This window comes from Aspergillus vadensis (genome assembly GCF_003184925.1).
Source record: "Aspergillus vadensis CBS 113365 unplaced genomic scaffold BO88scaffold_31, whole genome shotgun sequence".
NCBI lineage: Eukaryota > Fungi > Ascomycota > Eurotiomycetes > Eurotiales > Aspergillaceae > Aspergillus > Aspergillus vadensis.
This window is the reverse complement of record NW_020292069.1, coordinates 65,916-84,622: the sequence shown is the minus strand read 5'-3', so window position 1 is coordinate 84,622 and position 18,707 is coordinate 65,916. Positions and strand designations below refer to the sequence as shown.

The 18,707-nt window shown below is 49.6% G+C and overlaps 7 protein-coding genes across 7 annotated transcripts; 4 read left to right on the top strand and 3 right to left on the bottom strand.

Moving 5' to 3' along the window:
- Positions 1-1,672: 1,672 nt before the first annotated feature.
- Positions 1,673-2,252, bottom strand: BO88DRAFT_180952 (uncharacterized protein). Its single transcript, XM_025701737.1, has one exon. It carries the CDS (start codon positions 2,120-2,122, stop codon positions 1,772-1,774), a length of 351 nt encoding a protein of 116 aa, XP_025558085.1. The 5' UTR covers positions 2,123-2,252; the 3' UTR covers positions 1,673-1,771.
- Positions 2,253-5,154: 2,902 nt separating this feature from the next.
- Positions 5,155-7,480, top strand: BO88DRAFT_429646 (uncharacterized protein; the record flags this gene model as incomplete). The annotated part of the gene is made up of 5 exons (XM_025709175.1): positions 5,155-5,171; positions 5,612-5,675; positions 5,745-6,367; positions 6,438-6,721; positions 6,783-7,480. 5 exons carry the CDS (start codon positions 5,155-5,157, stop codon positions 7,478-7,480), a joined length of 1,686 nt encoding a protein of 561 aa, XP_025558084.1.
- Positions 7,481-8,722: 1,242 nt separating this feature from the next.
- Positions 8,723-10,476, top strand: BO88DRAFT_180791 (tyrosinase family protein). The gene is made up of 4 exons (XM_025701736.1): positions 8,723-9,364; positions 9,412-9,497; positions 9,555-9,876; positions 9,945-10,476. Exons 1-4 carry the CDS (start codon positions 9,050-9,052, stop codon positions 10,224-10,226), a joined length of 1,005 nt encoding a protein of 334 aa, XP_025558083.1. The 5' UTR covers positions 8,723-9,049; the 3' UTR covers positions 10,227-10,476.
- Positions 10,477-12,528: 2,052 nt separating this feature from the next.
- On the top strand, positions 12,529-13,157 carry BO88DRAFT_408487 (aegerolysin family protein). Its single transcript, XM_025707725.1, has 2 exons — positions 12,529-12,675; positions 12,761-13,157. The coding sequence occupies exons 1-2, from the start codon at positions 12,575-12,577 to the stop codon at positions 13,086-13,088; spliced, it is 429 nt and encodes a 142-aa protein (XP_025558082.1). The 5' UTR covers positions 12,529-12,574; the 3' UTR covers positions 13,089-13,157.
- Positions 13,158-13,563: 406 nt separating this feature from the next.
- BO88DRAFT_374568 (uncharacterized protein) lies at positions 13,564-14,806 on the bottom strand. The gene is made up of 3 exons (XM_025704305.1): positions 14,304-14,806; positions 13,750-14,252; positions 13,564-13,700 (listed from the first exon to the last, which is right to left on the bottom strand). The coding sequence occupies exons 1-3, from the start codon at positions 14,701-14,703 to the stop codon at positions 13,653-13,655; spliced, it is 951 nt and encodes a 316-aa protein (XP_025558081.1). The 5' UTR covers positions 14,704-14,806; the 3' UTR covers positions 13,564-13,652.
- Positions 14,807-15,730: 924 nt separating this feature from the next.
- Positions 15,731-17,464, top strand: BO88DRAFT_474467 (MFS allantoate transporter; the record flags this gene model as incomplete). The annotated part of the gene is made up of 5 exons (XM_025711823.1): positions 15,731-15,986; positions 16,032-16,060; positions 16,112-16,518; positions 16,567-16,906; positions 17,041-17,464. The coding sequence occupies 5 exons, from the start codon at positions 15,731-15,733 to the stop codon at positions 17,389-17,391; spliced, it is 1,383 nt and encodes a 460-aa protein (XP_025558080.1). The 3' UTR covers positions 17,392-17,464.
- Positions 17,465-17,593: 129 nt separating this feature from the next.
- BO88DRAFT_474460 (YncE family protein) lies at positions 17,594-18,523 on the bottom strand (the record flags this gene model as incomplete). The annotated part of the gene is made up of 1 exon (XM_025711822.1): positions 17,594-18,523. The coding sequence occupies one exon, from the start codon at positions 18,521-18,523 to the stop codon at positions 17,594-17,596; it is 930 nt and encodes a 309-aa protein (XP_025558079.1).
- Between the last annotated feature and the right edge of the window lie 184 nt (positions 18,524-18,707).

Genomic DNA, 18,707 nt, shown 5'->3' with positions numbered 1-18,707 from the left:
CTACTCCATCTTATGGGGCATGAATCACTCCCAACATCTTCTTATCTGACTCCTTTTCCTTGTCAGGAGTTCGTCGTATCCTTGAGCAATTAGCTCTCTCCAGCTGTCTTAGATTGTTCTATGTCAGCATCCTCAATCCCTGGGGGCTTGCTGTCTTGAGACTGCTGTTGGGAATTTGACATATGGCATGGTGCAATCTGTCTTATTTTCCAAGTGCAACTTGTTCCTCGGCTGACCTTCCTGTTACCGTTGAGCGCACGAGTTTCTCTTGACACCACAACTTGCATCGAAGACAGAGACAATTTCGAAGATGCTCTTAGAAGATGATTCCATAGTATGGAAATCTTTAAAATTGCCTGTAGGCGAAGTAGTTGCATTGTAGCCTTAGAAGTCCGTCGCAGTTCGTTCTGTATAGGTTTTCAGGATAGGCGGGCTTACACTTGGTCAGTCCACAAGGTTGCCAAATCATCGGAAGAATGCATTATATGACACTTCTTGTCATGGGATAACTCGTTGCACCATAGAAACTTCCTCAGTCTCTTTTGGTGATCCTAGATCCTTCCCATGATAGCTTAGAGCAAGAAGACTTGACTTGTCAGGTAATAATGTGCGGTCCTGCATTGGGTAAACTCATAAGTGCACACGACCACATAGTAGTGCAGAAATTGAGTAAGATATGCTAACAGTGGTTTACATGCATTGAACATCTGATGTTTTCTAGCTGACCCGTACTTCACGCTAGCAATGATCTCGCAGGGCATAGGGAGTCTATGCCCGACTCTCCAGTTTTTGTAAAAATATATTCACCATATCATTAAGAGTATTATGATATTCCCTTTCAACTATTCTCATCACGATCAGGTGAGTTTTCGCTTGTAGGAAAACCAGCGCTAAAATGATGAGTAGTAGCAGAGGCGAGAAAAATATATATATATATGTGCGGCTACCTGGAATCATGAGCATCAACCACAGTCGATCGAATGCAGCAGACCACCAAGTCGCTTATACGTAGCAAAATACTAGTAGTATTGTAGGTTTAACGCTCCCCACTTGATGCAAGGTAGATACTGCCTGCACTCGATATCAGAACTGGAAATTAACTGCCTCATATCAGACGATGGCTTTCCGACAACATTCTACAACCGACACGGCAGATCACTCGGGACAGGTGCAGATCGCGTCTCAGAGCGGGAGATCATCCCGTGTAAACCGTGAAAAAAAGACGATCATGCTTTGTTCAAGTGTTCTTCCGTTCGTCTGAATCGTGTCCTACAAGCAGATGTTCTTTGCCAGCGGGAGCATGATCGATTACGCCTGGTGGATGAGGTCCTATTGTGTAGATCTTCTCGCTGATCCGCGCCACCTCAGATACCCGCACGGGCGCGAACATTAAGCCGCAACATCCTCACGGGGAAAAGCTCTCATACACATTTTCCTTTCTTCGATGCATTCATGCTTCCACACATTCATCCTTCCAGACACGCATTGGCTCAATAGCCAAGATGTGCAATCGCCTTTCACAGACTACACACCCATACGAAAGACATACAGTCGATACTAAGTGAAGGACGCTGAAATTCTATACCTCCTGAAATTAATGCCAGCGACCACTGACAGTTACTCTTCCTCGACAGTCTGATCTTTATCAATGAGCTTTTAGGTCATCGATACAAGAACAACACTTCGACCCTCCTCGTTTACCCTTCGTCTTATAACCCCCCGAGAACCGTTATACCAGCTGATCATTTCATATGATGTAACAACAGCGTCGTCACACGACCTCACTGAGAACTTTACGGTGTACGATATAGAGAATAACACAAGCTGGGGTGGTGATACTATAGAGATACCATGGTTGGTGACCATCGCATATCATTCCAAGGACAGCTTTGAACGGCTGGCCGGTCGGCCGGATCTGGTGATTGCGTGCGAGAAGGCTTCTGCCGAGGCTTGCTCTGACTAGCTGCTGCACATCATCATGCGATAGTTGGTAAAATCCTCGTACACACACCAGACAAGAAAGACCAGGAATGCTTCTATGCTCTTTACCCATGATGGCGCGTGAATGCGAGGCTATTCGCGGCGTGCCTGCATTATACCATGGTTTCCAAAGCCACTGCATCTGATGAATAGTTCCTCTATTTTGACCTCATGCGGGGCAGAGCAAATGATGCTTGATTTCTGGAATAATCCTTTGGGTGGCAGGTGGCGTATATAGATAGTACAGCGAATGCCACAGACGTGTCCAAACCGTTCCTGCGTGCTGCGGATGCCATTTTAAGAGAAAGCGCAGATTACGAGACAAGCTAAACCGTGTTTGGAATCGACCCACAACCGGGACACATACACGTGACTGGTCACGGAACAAGCATATGTCCGGAGTGGATAGCCTCCTTTGCCTTGCCTAGATGCTTTCATCGCGCGCTTAAACTTCCCCCGCATCAACGGCGACGACCGAAGCCTGGCCTTTTGATCCAGATCCAGATCCACTGGGTCTAGCCCCGACATGATTCCACTCCGCCAGGAGACCAGCCGTGTTGCGGTAGCATCTCGCGACAAACGGACCACATGCCCGGTGGTAAAGCCACCACTGTTTCATCTTCATTCCCCGCCGACGTTGTTGTGGCTGGGCCCGCAGTGCTGCTGTCTAGATGACCTGCGGGCGACGTAAGCACAGGACTTTGCCCTCTTTGACCCGGGGAATGTTCGAATGGCATATGCTCGCTATGGCATGATGAGGATGCCAAGGTAAGGCGGCTGGCACAGCCATTGATGGAGCCTTTATCCTTCTGGCAGCCCATGCTGGACGGGATACCTAGTGGTGATGACTGTCGCCCCTCTGACCGACTTCAGAGCCTTATCACTGGGACATATTGGCCCCGTTTTAGTGGGAAAAGATTTCCGCTAATAGGACCTTTCCGTGATTCATCATGCCCCCGACAAAATTCGCGCTCTAGAGATCGCTTGTCAACCATAGGTTGCGCCATTATGTAACAGTTGAAACAAAGAGAAGGTATTGGGACATCTGAGGTTTTCTGTTTATCAGCAGGTGGGAGCAGGACTGGCTGGGTCTGATGGTCTATAGTGAGGTGGATATGGTAGGCCGACCGATTGACATTGAAAGAAATGAAACATACTACGTTTGGCCTGTCTGGCGATTACGTCTGCGTCTCTAGAAGACGGGCACAGATCGAAACGATGCGTCATACGATTAGCAAGCGCCCTGAGCACTGCCCATAGTGTTCTACAGGTAGAGCAGTCATGGCCATCACAGTCTCTTCTAGCTGCACGCCATCCGTGAACGTCATACCAGCCGAGGTTCACCCTAGACTTGATGGGATTGTGTTTGACGAGCTGTCTCAATGAGTTACCTTGGGTGGTCAGGCCGTTTTCCAGGCGACCAGTGCCGTCCCCGAAGCTTTGGGAAGAGAAAAGAGATTCTGTTTCCCCCGTACTTCTTGACTGTCCATTCATTCCTTTCTTTATTTGTTATTTCTGCAATGACTCGCTTTCTCCTCACTGTATGTACTATAGAGTTGTAAACATGCTTTTCAATGATGTGGTGGCTAGAGAGAGCGTAGGGTTATCCATGTGGTATGTGTACCATCAACGCATTTAGGCTGTACAATTTGGCCTTGTGTAAAAGTGTTGTTGGAGTAATGAATCAGTGAGTAATGATTAAGATTTGAAGGTCACTCAAGAATCTACGATCATGCTACGAATCAAGGTGTTGGAAGGTATCTCGTAAAAGGAACTGTACGGGACATCATATAGAACCGCTCTTGTGATGCACTAGGCTGAGAATAGTGCTCAAATAAACGTTACCGAGGAATGCAGAGTACAAGTCTGACCAAGGGAGGCACGAGTATAGTTTGTGTACCGACAGAATCAGGCTGGATAAGCTGTTTCTCCAAAGTATAACCATGAACAGTCCACTCTGCTACGGGGTAAGAACCTTATCTCAACGGGATATTCCGGGAATGTTCTCATGACACCCATGGACAGGTGTCCTAAGACCTTGACACGAAGGGGCAGAAGGGTGAAACGACAATCCAAGGATGCTTAATGGGTTCGTCAATGCAAATGTAAGGTTCATTCCTGCGTTTAGATGTTCCACGTCGCTCATCACGCATAAGAGCCGACCGGACACAGTAGTATCCCGACGTGACTCTTGAACAGCCAGTCATGCTACCGGTATGCGCCCGTAACGTGACGAGCTGTCAGATAAGAGGATCTAAATGGCTGATGTGATAAGTCAAATAAGATTAGAGCTACAGCACATGACCCGAACGGTTGTCTGTTATGTCGAGAGCTGGAGCCATGGAGTGGAAGAGTGGAGCGTGACAGCGATCGGTGATCCACCAGTTCGTCTGGTTCTCCGGACGGCTAGACCAGAAAAGGCGATCGCTGGTTGAACAAGTTGATTCGTCCTTTAAAAAAGCAGAGATTGATAAGAGCGTGTGTGAGCGAAGTTGAGCAGTACGTATTGTCGTTGGCCAGACGAGCTGAACCGTTGTTTGTCTAGTGCTCAAATACTACTCAGTAGTCAGTGCGACCGACTCCTGCTCCGACTCCGACTCGGTCGCACCGATGCCGCATCTCTAGGGGGAGGTTCTAGTGCAGCCTCCCGCTTAGAGCAGCCTCTGGATTGGTGGCCCTTGGCGGGGACCCTGCAACGCAAAGACGTACTACTGTCGTGAAATCAGTAAGGGGTGAGATGTAGTTAATAGTATGAAGATGACAAAAGAATACTCAGCACAATGGTACTGGAAAGAGATGAAAAGTGAGGATGAAAAGTAACAGTATAGAGTATGTAGAAGAGAGGAAGAGTAGAGTAGAAGGGAGGAAAGGGAAGCGCGGGCCCGTCTCATGTGACTTTTCCCTCTTTCCTCTTGTTTTCCTTAAGAATAATAATCCCGTCAGCACTAACTACTAGTAGTAGTTACTAGTACTACTACGTACTCGACGCGAGCAAGCCAGACAGCACAATTCTCCCCCCTGCATCTTCCCACTTCCTCCTCCCCCCATTCCTGCCACGTCCAACCCCTCCCTCCCTTATTCCCAACGTGCTTTGCATCGTGTCTGGCTCTGACGGTGACGAACCCACAATTTACTGCGGGAAGCAAATGAATCGCAAGCAGCCACCGCGACGCCATGCCTGCGTCCGATGTGTCCGATTGAAAGTCCGCTGCGTGCCTGTTCCCCCCACGGGCACGTGCGTCCGCTGCACCCGTTTGGGCCAGCCATGTTCGCTGCCTGAGTCCCCCCATATCACCCGTCCCAGGTGAGTACTGTACTTACTACCTTGAGTAGTAAGAAGTGTATAAGTAATTAGTGTGCAATTGGCTGCTCTGCATTTTGGCCTGTCACTCTACATTTTCGCTCTTTGTTTTATTTATTTATTTTCTTTTATTTTATCCTTGATCCTTCTTTTTTTTTTATTTTTTTTTTTTCTTCCGATAATCCCACAAACTGCCCGATTAGCCTGCATCCAGCATGATCCACAATCCCAGCCTTATGATCACTACTATCACATACTACTTACTACTACTACTGCACATATTCCCGTTGACCAACTATTGGCTGATTGATCTTCCCTACGCCTCCACAGGAAAACCCGCATTGATGCCCTTCAGGAGCAAATTGATAATCTGGCAGCGCAACTGGGCCAGAAGGTATGCAATTTCTCTTCCCCCCAACTTGCCACTGTGGTTTCAACAAGGCTTGCTCTAACCGTAACCTAGCAAGGTGAATCGTCCCACCACGGCAGTCTCTCCAGTGCAACTCCGTCCACGCACCCACCAGACTCGCCGCGACTCTACCACCGCCGGGAAAGCTCTCGCCCTAGCGATGAGGCATCGGGGGATCCCGTTCTCGGCGGGTTGGTCACCCTACGCGAGGCCGATGAGCTTATGGACAAGTTCCGTACCCAGAAAATGGCCCAATTTCCTTTCGTCATGGTTTCCTCCGATATGGAGATCGAGGTCCTCCGCCAGCGCTCACCTTTCCTCCTGCTGTGCATCGTCACCGTGTGTATGGAACACAAACCGCTCCTGCAACACAAACTGGAGGCTCTCGTCCGCGAAACGGCGGCCACTCGTCTAATCGCCAAGAGCGAACGCAATCTCGATCTGCTGTTGGGGCTTCTCGTTCATTGCGCATGGTTTCATTACCACTGGCGGACCCCGCATATCCACAAGTACATGCTACTTGAAATGGCCCACATGGTGGTCGTCGATTTGGGGATAGACAAGGACGAGAACATCCGGATGCAGCCTATCCCTCCAGAGCCCGCGGACAACCAACGCCATCATTCGAATCCCACAGAGCAGAGGGCTCTGCTAGGCTGCTACCACCTGTGTTGCACGTGAGTGTTGCCTGTGACATTAGTTTCTTTTCTTCAAAGCTGTGCATTCAGACTAACAATCACCTCGAAGATCGACTTTATTTCGCCGACAGGTGACGATGAGACACACCAGATGGATTGCCCAATGTGTGGAGGATCTTGCTCGGAAACCCGAATACCCCAGCGATGTCCTACTGGGGGACTATATCCTCTCCAACAATTTCTTGCGACGTACGCAATGTGTTTTCGATGAAGACGTATGCCTCTGCTCCTACCACCCCCGGGATGCGTCCTGGGAGCAGATTGTAGAATCCATCGAACGGCAAGAGAGACAGACTGAGGAACAGCTATCACGCCTCGCCTCGTGTGACAATTGTGAGTTGCTGGCTTAAAGAATGATGCCCATAACTCGGATATCTAACCATCTGATCACCAGGGGCCCTTCGTCTGGAGCTCACCGCACTCACTACCTTGACCTTAGGTCAAGCCGTGCAGCGTCGCAGAGATGTCTTCCGACTTCGGGAGATCAATCGGCTGCAGCATCTTACGGCCTCCGCTCACCGGGTCCTTGCCACGTATCTGCAGGTGCCAGCGGACGTGGCGGTGCACCTGCCGGCTTCCTCATATTATACCCTTTGGTACGTGATGCTGGTTCTTGCCAAGGTGAGCCTGCTATTTGGAAACTACAACCATCCGACACCAGAGATAGATAGTCGGCGGGTCCACGAGGACGTTCTGGCCACAATGCGAAAGATTGCTTCTCTCTCTCTTGGTGATGATATCTGGTCGAACTGCCGTGTGATAAGCATGGTGGCATGGCTAGAGAAAAGCAAAAGCGAGGCGCAGCGCCAGTGCAGTATCAGTCATGTGGTGCAACATCCGAGCGAGGCTTATGGTCCGCCTCGACCCCCTGTCTCATGGCAGGGCCCGCCTCCTTCAATCATTTTCGACTCACAGTCCCACTGGACGCCAAGTCAAATACCCATGCAGCCAGAAGCTGCTGTATATCTTGAATCCCTGATGCACAACGATTGGGACACGGGAATTTGGCGTCAGACTCTGGAAGCGTTCACTATGTTCGGCCCTCCCACTCCACAGAGCCAGATGAGCTTACAATCGCCGGTGGTGATTTGATGACAGGCTGTTGCAGTGGGACTGGAAGTTTGACTGGTTCAATATTGGGTGTTGTCTGACGGATTGCCAATACACGGGCCGGGTGAGCGCTATGCACTGGTCGCTCTTCGTACGCCTGGAAGGCTCAAGCATAGGTGCGTGGCCGAAGTATTCAAGCGCAGTAGGCGATGTGCGTGTGCTCTACCCAGCTGGACACATATCTCAGTGCGTTGCTTATAAGCGCCTTGGACTTTGGCTGAAATAGGCCTCGCTCTGAATCTTGGCTAGGTTCACTCGCAAATTGAGGCCATCAGCCCAACCATGATGGCCAATATGCTCGTCGACATGCGCCACCTTGGAAGACTGTGGCTGGCACCTCGCTCATAGAATGCTTGCCCTAGTTCACAGGTGTTGACGGGCAGCGTTCAAAGACCCTTGACTCTGACTCATCCGTACTACGGATGCTGCTGTAAAGGCATGCGGCATGAGTAGCTGCATCACCTTGTGATCTCGCTGCGCTTTGGTCTGAAGTCTGACTGTCTCTTTGCATAGTCGGATGCGTTTACCATTGGCAAGGCTGGTAGAATTCAGTTCTAGACAAAACCGCATGGCTGCCGCCCTCACGTAGTTGGATGACCGGGGTACATTCCCTTTGTACCAGGGGTTGCGAGCTCGACGCAGACTGCACCGTCGATCGCCGGCAGCTCGCTCCTGTTCTTTGGAAAAGTAGCAAGATAGTGATACAATGAAGGAGAGCCAGAACACAGCGAATCGAGTGTCAAATGATGGTTTGGAAAAAGGGCGTCATGGACGCCTTTCTTGTTGTTGCCCATTCCGCTGTCGACGACACTGGCTTGCATGGGTTCGCTAGTGCTGACAACCGGCCTTCGCGAATAAGAGATGGCAGGGGTGCAGGGCGGAATGTTCAGCCACATATTTGGCGACGGCGCGGGAATGAAGACTCAAATCTTATCGAGTGGGAGTCGGATGTTGTTGACTGCGAGAGGCCGCGTTAGCGTAGGTCGCCGACGGCTCCGTATAGGGGGAAACTTGCCTGTATCCACCCCGAGGTGCCACAGTAGTAGCCGAAAGTATTGAGACCTTTGCAATTTCGCAAAGCCAGAGCAATTGAGTTTACATGCCCGCCGTGGTTGGGCGATTTGTCTCTGGAATGCACCTCGCATACCAAACAGGAAAACCAGACATGTCGCTAAACCAGCACAGCCCCACCAAGGCTGAGGCGCGGACCTGCTAGTCAATCGGTTGGTAGACGCTTGGAATATCTTTATCGCAATCTTGGAAGCTGGACATGGCTGTCTGAACACTGAGTTATCCGGGTATTTCGGGATGTCGGCAAGGAGAGGTGGCCGAAATCAGCATGAGCTAAAGAATGAAGATCGATAGAACTATCTGCGATGATTTATTGAAGAACAGACTTAAGCTGCCGCGTCTCCTCTTCGCTGATTCCTTCTTAGGGCAAAAGCCGAGTGGATCGCCGTCGAGAGAGAAGTCGTCGCGTCTCCTTTCCTAACTGTTGTTTATTATACCAACCGCCGGCGGGCTAGAATCTTGCTGCCCAATACGTTAAACATGATGCTTTCCGCCTTTTGGCTTTTGGCCGCCATTGGGCTGGCCTCTACCAGCGAAATACCAGCTTCTGATGCCGTGACCAGCCTTGATCCAGGGTTATTCTCAGGGGGATGTACGCCGGAGAAGATGAGCATTCGAAAGGAGTGGCGGAATATGACCAAGGTTGAACAGCAAAGCTATCTTAAGGGAGTCAATTGTTTGATGGATCTTCCTGCGCAAACGGGGCTAGAGGCCACCACCAACCGCTTCAGCGATCTGCAGGCTTTGCACCGTGCCCTTACTGACACCCCGGTGGGTGACATTATCCATAGCGTGGTGAGTCTTTCGATACAAAGTGGCAGAACCGAAATCTGACAGAATAGGGCCAATTCCTGCCCTGGCACCGATACTTCCTGCATGTATACGAAACATTGCTGAAGGAGCAGTGTGGCTATACCGGTCCAATGGCGTAGGTTTTGAGCCCATTTTATTGGCACAAGAAGACAGGAAGCTGACTACATTGGAGATGGTGGAATGAGGCATACGACACGGATTCCGGGAATTTGTTCCGGTCGGAGATGTGGGATGCAGATGCGTTTGGTGGCAATGGCACGGAACCTGATGGATGTGTGACCGATGGGGCTTTTGCGTACTACACGGAACATATTGGTCCCCAGGAACAAAACACGGTGTTCTGCATGAACCGCAGCTGGGGAAATTACGAGGCGATATTGAATACTACCGGTGCGGCAGTCGCCCACTGCAATACATTCGACAGCTACGACGAATACTTCGCTTGCATTGCGGCCACGCCTCACCGAGGAGGTCACTGGGCGGTTGGTGGAGTGGTGAGTGCCTGCTTTTCTTGACGTGAAGAGGGTGAATTCAAGGAACTGACGCGAAAGTAAAATACTAGATGGCGGATGTAAAGACCTCTCCAGGTGACCCACTCTTCTATCTGCACCATGGCTACATCGACCGTCTGTGGTACCGGTGGCAGATGAATGATCCCGCCAAGCATCTCTGGGACATGGGTGGCCCTGCCATCAATGAATCGGCTAATGTCGAGCCCGCATCAGGCTGGCCGCAGACAACCCTCAATTATACCTTGACCACATTCGAGATAATGCCGGATGTCACGGTAGCCGACGTGATGAACCCCGTTGGAGGATACCTCTGCTATAACTATGAAGCCTGAAAGGCTCAGATTTCGACTGGTCAAGGCATCCTCCCCTAACAAGGGGCGCCTGCGGTCTTTGTATCAGGTGATCGCAAAGCGGCGATTAGAAGAATTGTTCGCTTTATTATAGAGCAAGAAGTCCGAGGCAATTGCTTCTCTTCTTTGCACGCATGTATGATATCCTCGAAGCTCCTTGACAGGCGATGTGCATCATTTCACTTCCACCTTCGACTTGCCCATCCGGGCTTTGTAAACCGTAATTCCTTATAAAACACAAAAGCGATGTGTCCACTCGATCTTTCACTTCAGTCATACTTCGTTTGATTACGCAAGACACGAATGCTGTCCGTACTTGACGGGCTCTTGACTCGCTGATGGTTGTTGCAGAGACTGACCAGGATTCAGATGCAGTTCCACCTGCTCGAGCGGGGTGAGCATATTGCCAGTGTTAACCTCCTTCATCCGATGCGACCCATGCATCCAGAACCAGTGAGTATCGAGCAATTGGGCGGATGAAACTAACTACTAGCCATCCCCGCCTCTGCCTTGCATCTGGACCGCAACAAGCCGCTCCCGCGTGACATGGGAGCAGCCGTGCCATCCACGCAGAATTGGCTTTTCGATTCCGAATGTTCCTGGCCAACTCGGACTAGCAAGCTGGGGTACGCTACTATTTCTCTCTGACTGATGACTGGCATGATACTGTCACTGTCTAGGAGATCGTATGGGCACGTGACCTCTTTTCGACGCTGTTTCGAGAACCCTTCATCTACTGCATCGGGTGGGCATATTGGCATCTAGAAGCTCACACTTTACTAAATAACAGATTATCGTCAATTTCTCTCTGGTAAATCTGCAATCTTACCAGCTGACGTCGCCTGCATGAGTCGATGGACTGCGCGACCGTTCCGAGCAGTGTGCTGCTCATTCGTGCTCGAGACGGCCGGACGTCGTATCTGTCGCGCGGGGAATTGAGCTTGACGATCTACGCTTCATCTGGTTAGATGAGTCTTCCGATCCCTAACATGGTTTCTACTTACTTAGTACTGCTCTGAATGAGGGGGAGGGATCATCAGTGGCCGGACAAAGGCAGGCAAGTGGTCACGTTGGGTCGGGCGGATCTTCATCCGATCGGCTGAGACAGACATTTGCTGCAAGAAGACTGCCAGTGCATGGAGTGTCGTTGATGATCATGCCCCGATCTAGTGATGGTATGTCAAGTAAGTTATGTGTAGTGCATCCCTAACTTTCGGCCAATTCCTGCCTGCATTGGTGTGCTTGTCTCGGATGGCAGGCAATCTACTAGTCGACTCTCCACTACTGCTTTGCTATGCATTGACTTCTAAGGCATGCAAGTGAAAGGTACACTTATCCTGGCGACGTGCAAAGCGAGGCGCCGTTCTCTACATAATGTACAACTCCTTCCGATCAACGCAGCCCGTTATTTGTGAGCTATAACCCCAAAGAATCTAGCCCTCGACGTTGAGTCTGCCCTCCTATCAGCACCCGCCACGACTCCTGCATGTCCAAGAATGAGTTGCAGGCATCACATCCTAAAGAAGTAATAAGAAGATACAGTGGTTCAGAAGCCAGGTACTTTGGAGACCCAAGCCAATAGATGAAACCGAGCTGGTTGGTCCCATTAATACGAGGGCGCAGAAACAACTTTGTAGTTTGTTGAAGACTGCCAACCTGAAACATTTCTGGCCAGGTCTCTCTGGCCAATTTTCCAGACCAGCCATCTCGCCACCAAGGGAGAAAGGCGAGATGACATCCAATTAAGAGGATGGACCAGCATCGACAGCTCTGCCGATCCCTGGAACCGCAACTGGTGATTATTGGCCCAGTGGTGCGGGGAAGACAAGCCGGGGGTAACAGGCGAAGCAAACCTAAGCAGCAGCTGCTGCACAGGAAAAGTGGTGATGCCATCGGTGCCAGCGACAAAGATACCACGGGCCATGACGCCACCAAGTAACACCACAATAGACTCGCCAAAGAAGCAGTGAGCAGCAGCCCGTCACTTGCCGGCCCACCCCCACAATCCCAGCATCTGCAGCTCTCCATCCGTGGATCAGCCCACCGTCGGGCCAACCACATCAACCCACCCTGCCGTCATCTGATCCTCTTTCTCTGCTTTGCCCTCTGTCTCTGGTCTCCTCTCCATTCATTCATCCAACAAATGGAAAACTGATCAGCCCTTTCCAATACCCGTTTCTGAATCACCCCACAGCCGGGCCTCAAGCAATAAATACCCCCTTCGGTAGCTGCTCGACTCGCTCTTCTCTCTCCCATCATCCTCAAAGCATCACAGCATACATAGATATACATAACCCTTTTTACTCACCTTCTGCCCTGCTTCATTCAAGATGCCTGCAGCCGGCCCCATGGACGACCAATGGGTCTCCTTCCACATCCGGGACCACCTGGACAAGGGCGAGATCTCCGTCCGTCACACCGTCATCGAAGGGTACGTCGTCTCTTTGACTGTTAAATGAAGTCACATTGATTAGAGGTCCTTTTCTGGTATACTGACCGATAATCTCATCGAACAGTGGTGAATTCCACGACCCCAATAACCGCAGACAGTCCCTCACCGAGGACGAGATTGATGAAATCACCATCCCCTCGTACGGCATCGGTGAGATCTGTGCTCGCGGTCGCCGCGGCAGTGAGGGCCGGCTGGACCTTTTCCACGACGAGGAAAAGATCTGCGAATTGCACTGGGATAATCGCCAGGGCAATAGCGTGAACATCGTCGAGATGCTGGATAGTAATAACAAGTATCGTGTCGAACATGGGGGATGGAGCCCAGAGGCTGGACCTCTGGGCCACGTCTACATTGACATTTTGGAGCAGCAGAAGAAGAAGAATAGCAAATAACGGCGTTATGGGATTTTGGAGTTATCCGGCGAGGTCCGGATGCAGCAGTGCTGCAAGGGAGGGCGTTAGCATATTTTGTTTGTCTTTGAATCGACTGATTGTGTCGAATGTTGTATAGGAGCTGGAAATCACATCATACTCAATAGTCAATGCGAAGTGAATACTCTTATTTTAAAACCGCATGAGAGGGATAAATGGAATCGGTGCCCGTTGATAAAGCTCTGTAATTGAGTGTAGCGCAAAGTATGTAACCAAGACTATGGTGGACATGTGTCGGGGCATGGTGATTGCTATTGCCCTGAACCCCACAGCTAGTGTCCCTAGGCACTAGAATTCATTCGGAATCAATTTAAGCAGTCGCAACTTCGATATTTCCTATCTGCATGTGGAGATTGAATTACTGACAAGATAGATGTTCACTATTCGTCAATTTTGCAGTATGTCCAAAGCCACGCTGGCTGCTTGTTCCTCGTACCAATGAATGAGTGGTATTCATTATTGGATATTGTGATTCGTTATGATATCATATTTACAGGAATCCATAATTCTTCGACGTAGGGCTAATCAGAGGATAGCAACACCATTAGGCGGACTAGCCACCCCACCAGGCACCTAGACTAGTTAGCATCGAACCACCAACAAACTAACAGTAATTCCCTACCTTCAGCGGAACACTACTGAAGAAAAAGCTCCATCGGTTCCTCTTCCGACACTCTTGGCTTAATCGATCCAGATCAAACAACTCTCCAATGGGGAGGCCCCAGCCCGCCAGCAACCACTCATGCAACCAGAAGTCAGTATTCTGGCACGGCCATGCTTCAAAGCTAGGCATGTCCCCCGCAACAGCTGCGAAGCCTTCATCCCAGATCCAGCGCAGGGTGTCTTCGGATGATTCGACACCAATCGCTGGTGGGATCTTGAGATCGGCGAGCTCTTGGCACTCTTCTGCAGAGAGCTTTTCATAGGCACGGGTCCAGCCTGTGCGGATAAATAGGATGTCGCCTTTCTTGAATGTTGTTCCTTGATGAGTGGCGATGTCCTTTAGTGTAGAGACAGGGATGGATGTGGTAACAAAACAGTTGATTGATTCTCCATGTGCTTGCGCCCAGGAGGCATAATCAAGGAGAACGCCGCGTCCTACAACCCCCCCATTTTCAACCCACACTGAGATGATCAGAACTGCATGCAGTTGTCGGAAAAGGATATGAAACAAACCATGAATTCCATTTCTATCCCCAGTTTGGATCTCCTCCAGAGTACACCCGTTTAAATAGATCTTCTCATTCTGGTAGCCGTAGTGCCTGAATCCGTCCCACTGAGAGCTAATTTGCGTATTGAAAGCAAGGCTGTCATCGTTGACAGCTCGGGGTGCTTTGTTCTTCACGACGTGTTCGAGTTTTGAACGGCCAAAACACGGCTTTTGCATACTGTTCAGTGACCAGTCGGTGGATACGCGCACCCCATCGAGGATTTCTATTGCTGCTTCCCTCGTTGTCTCGGGTGTGAGGCGATTCAGCATACCTAGCTGGTCGGTTGGACCAAAAAGGCCCCAGGCATTTCCGTGGGGACCGTCCTTCTGCAGAGGGAGAGAGTCAAAAGAGACAGAAGGCTCCATTGCAGGTGCGGTGGTGATGAGACAATCTGGGCTCGTTATATGGAGAAACCCCTGGGATTATAGGACGCATCTCGGAGTTTACCCTGGGGATAATGCTTCATGTGTGGGGGTCGTAGAATTCCAAAATACGGGGAAATTCGTATTCGCAATGATGGAAGGGTTGATAGATCCGACCGTGGCGAGGGGCGGATTTGGGTGCTTTTCCGCACGTTATAATCATAGTAGCACAAAGCTTGTTTAAAATGCAAGATTTGTGCTTGATGGGCCCATTGATACAATTCCTCGCATGAAATAGATACTGAACTTCTTCAACTATGAATGTCTGAAACCTGAGGTTTCACACATTGTCACGTAAATCAAGCGTCGCTGCGGCTTCCCTGGAAAACGCCAAAAACACGAGAAACACCTTCGAACGCAACTCACATGCATTTTACGGAAAGTAAATAAATCACTGCCTCATTCTATCATTCCAATATTGCCTGCCAGTTCTATATTTTTTCCAACCAGTCCGTGCTATACCTCTTCCTTAACCCAGGCTGACCAACTAAGAGTTTTGTAAGTGGGTATCGGAGCGGAAAAGCCTCCGATATCTCACTTTTCCGACGCGGATATGCCATATTCAGACAAATGCACAGTCAATGCTTGGAGTGAGTGCATAAATAAGAAAGGATCCTCGCGATCGCAATCCGCTGCTAACTCTAAGAAAGCAGCCACCTCGCCTGTGGTCCGGTTCCCTAGCAAATAACAAACATATCCGCCCAGACTAGCTTCAGCCAGTCCCCACAATTGATATTCCGGGGCCCCGGGCTACTGTACTAGGAATTGGCAGAGCAATTGGCCAGCGGTGAGTAGAAGATGGTCGCTGATGCGGGGTGTTTCTCAACTGCAATTTTTTCTCTCTGACCTGTTAACTGGAAGGAAAGTTTAATCGGAATGTTTATATAAAACAACCCATGTATACGGGGACGATAATCTAAGAGCATCCGCTCAACCGTTCTCTGGTATCTAGCCATAATTGACAGCAAATATGAATGATCCCAAAACAACTACAGACCATCTCGAGTCAGTGGAGCAGGATCAAAAGTTAGACGAAACACAATGGCCAGCACAATTCGACCCAATTCTCCTACGTCGGGTAATCAGGAAAGTCGATTGGATGGTCATTCCATTCATCTGCATAACATATCTCAATACCTACATCGATAAAGCAATGATGGGCTACGCCGCTGTGTTTGGGCTGAAGGAAGATTTACATCTAAGAGGGACTGAGTATAGTTGGTTGGGTATGGGCAGCCGACTTCCATACATTAACACGCTAACACCGACAGGGAGCATGTTCTACTTTGGATATCTCGCCGTATAGCTATCGGCCCAACCTCGAGACAGTATACTTTACTGACATGGGCAGTTCGAATACCCTTCTGTTTTTGCCATGCAGAAACTCTCCGTGTCCAAATGGCTGTCTGTCAATATCTTCATCTGGGGCGGAGTGACTATGGCTCTGGCGGCATGTACGCATTTTCAACCCTTTCTCGGTCTGCGATTTATCCTGGGTGCTCTCGAGTCATGCTCCACACCAGCCTATCTCCTCATCACAGCAACATGGTATACTATTGAGGAACAGCCGATTAGAATAGGATGGTGGTCCACCTTTCTTGGTATTGCAAATGCGTTTGGAGGGCTGTTGGCATTTGCTATCGGCCATATTCAAGGCAATCTGGCGTCGTGGCAGTACCAATTCATTATAATTGGTGCTATATCTTCTGTGTGGGGGATATTTATGTTCTTTACTCTTGCGGATGGGCCGTCTACTGCGTAAGGTGTCTCTCCTTCTGTTTAGGAATACCGCTGCTAATAGCACAGTCGCTGGCTTAACGCACAAGAAAAATATGTCGTCATCCACCGTCTCGGTCCCGTACACTCCGGCACCAGGGTGTCCGAGATCAAAAGGTACCAGATGTGGGAAGCCCTGACAGATCCCAAAACGTGGTTCTTCTTCCTCTGTGGCGTCTGTACGCAAGTCGTTAACGGGGCGGCGAGTAACTTTGGGAGTCTCATCATCGAGGGATTCGGATATTCGAATCTTGTCACGACACTGTTCCAGATTCCGTACGGTATGGTAATATTGGTGTCCAACGTATCTGCCATGTATATCCAGCGATGGCTGCCAGGGCAGAAGAGGTGTATCGTCGGTGCTATATATGTGTGTCCCGCTCTGGCGGGGGCAGTTGGGATCCATACTATATCGAGAGACCACAAAATAGCTCTACTTGTTTGCTACTGGGTATATCACTTCCTGCAACGGCAAATTTATGATGGTGGCTAATTTTATCCTAGCTTACAAGTACTTATACCGCATCATTCGCAATGATCATGTCTCTCATCACAGCAAACACAGGAGGGACCACCAAGCGATCGGTTGTGAATGCCATTTTCTTCATCTCGTACTGTGTTGGGAATATTGTTGGGCTATTTGCCTTCAAGTCCAATGAAGCACCCCAATATACATCCGGGATCATTGCCATGCTGGTCGCATATTGTGTTGAGATTTTTCTCTTGCTTGGATTCGCAGTCTATGCGACATATTTGAATCGCAAGAAAGACGGGATTACAATCACAAGTGGCTGGACGGATTCCGACGTCGACCAGACAGATAGAGAGAATGTTCACTTTAGATATTCGTACTGATGAAGGGTCTATTGGTCAAGTCAAGAAATATATGGCTTGAAAGCATGCTCAATGCTATGGTTCATTAGATACAACAATATATGCTAAATGATGTATGTTTATAAATAAAGCTGCAGCACGTAGGCAGCTAACATAGAAGAGGGGAATAAATCAGACAAGACTATACTATATACAAAGCTTTCCATCTCAATTGTATGATACTCTATTCCCCAACATACGCCACACCAGTGATCGCACCCCCAACATCAGCCACAATGGTGTTCTTGCATGAACCATTCAAATTGGCACTGTACAACGAGCCGCCCAAGTCTCCAAAGAACATACGCTTATTCTTGGTATCCAGGGCAATTCCAATTCCCTCATGAAGCTTGCGCACCAGAATCTTTGGTTCCAGCTTATTCACAGGGACACTGGAAAGGTCCATCGAATTCACCGTATTTCCACGAGGTGGATCTCCACGATCCGTCCAGTACAGCGTCCTCGAAGTGTTATCCAATTCCAAGTCAATGGGTTCGGGAAGACCACTAATAAGACATTCAACATCTGTCCGCGACTCCGCTGACTCTCCCTGTCTCATCTCAACCCCCATCCGATAAATCCGGCCAAGGTTGCCCTTTGACGGGCCTTTCTGTGTCCAATATACCAATTGTGCCTCCTCGTCGACTGCAATGCCCACACACCAGTCGAGCACAGCCGGTGTGTCCGTGCCGTCACTTGAAGTGGCCTTGTATAGTACCTCAACCTTGCTTCCATCTAGGTTCGCTCGCATCACTCTCCGGCCCTCGCGATCAGACCAGTACAGCTTCTGGGATCGTGGAGCAATGATCAATTGCTTCGGAGTGTGGGTGTATCCCTTTGGGATGATGGTGACTATATTGTTCCCTGAAAGATCACAGCGCTGAATGGATCCGTCATCGGCAGAAGGGATCCCCATATTTGTCCAGTAGATATGTTGGCGGACAGAGTCGATGGCGATACCGTCGGGCATGGTGTTGAGTTGTGTGATCAGCTCGCGGAAATCCGAGCCATCGGGCTTGCAGGTCAGAAGACGTCCATTGGGCTCAGAGTTCGAGATTCCAACGTCGAGGAAGTAAACACGTCCCGTTGCGGGAGGGTCTGGTCGAGGTGCCATTATGATAGTATATATTTTAGGTTTGAGTAGTGGTTGTTGTGGTAATGGTGTTAAAGTTCGATTTGAATAATCTTAAGAGCGTAGTGGAGATGCTGTGAGGATATATAAATGTTGAGCTGTAGCCGGAAAGCTCGGGACCAGCGTTGTTCAACGGCCACTTCAAGTTCCGTACTATTATATCTTG

Excerpts from the sequence above, each read along its gene's own strand:
- BO88DRAFT_408487 (XM_025707725.1), top strand. The coding sequence starts at position 12,575 with ATGCCTGCAGCCGGCCCCATGGACGACCAATGGGTCTCCTTCCACATC. Across the intron at positions 12,676-12,760 it reads CGTCACACCGTCATCGAAGG|TGGTGAATTCCACGACCCCA; the intron begins GTACGTCGTCTC and ends CTCATCGAACAG.
- BO88DRAFT_374568 (XM_025704305.1), bottom strand. The coding sequence starts at position 14,703 with ATGGAGCCTTCTGTCTCTTTTGACTCTCTCCCTCTGCAGAAGGACGGT. Across the intron at positions 14,253-14,303 it reads GGATAGAAATGGAATTCATG|TGTGGGTTGAAAATGGGGGG; the intron begins GTTTGTTTCATA and ends TGATCATCTCAG. Across the intron at positions 13,701-13,749 it reads TCAGTAGTGTTCCGCTGAAG|GTGCCTGGTGGGGTGGCTAG; the intron begins GTAGGGAATTAC and ends TAACTAGTCTAG.
- BO88DRAFT_180791 (XM_025701736.1), top strand. The coding sequence starts at position 9,050 with ATGATGCTTTCCGCCTTTTGGCTTTTGGCCGCCATTGGGCTGGCCTCT. Across the intron at positions 9,365-9,411 it reads GTGACATTATCCATAGCGTG|GGCCAATTCCTGCCCTGGCA; the intron begins GTGAGTCTTTCG and ends CTGACAGAATAG. Across the intron at positions 9,877-9,944 it reads ACTGGGCGGTTGGTGGAGTG|ATGGCGGATGTAAAGACCTC; the intron begins GTGAGTGCCTGC and ends GTAAAATACTAG.
- BO88DRAFT_180952 (XM_025701737.1), bottom strand. The coding sequence starts at position 2,122 with ATGCAGTGGCTTTGGAAACCATGGTATAATGCAGGCACGCCGCGAATA.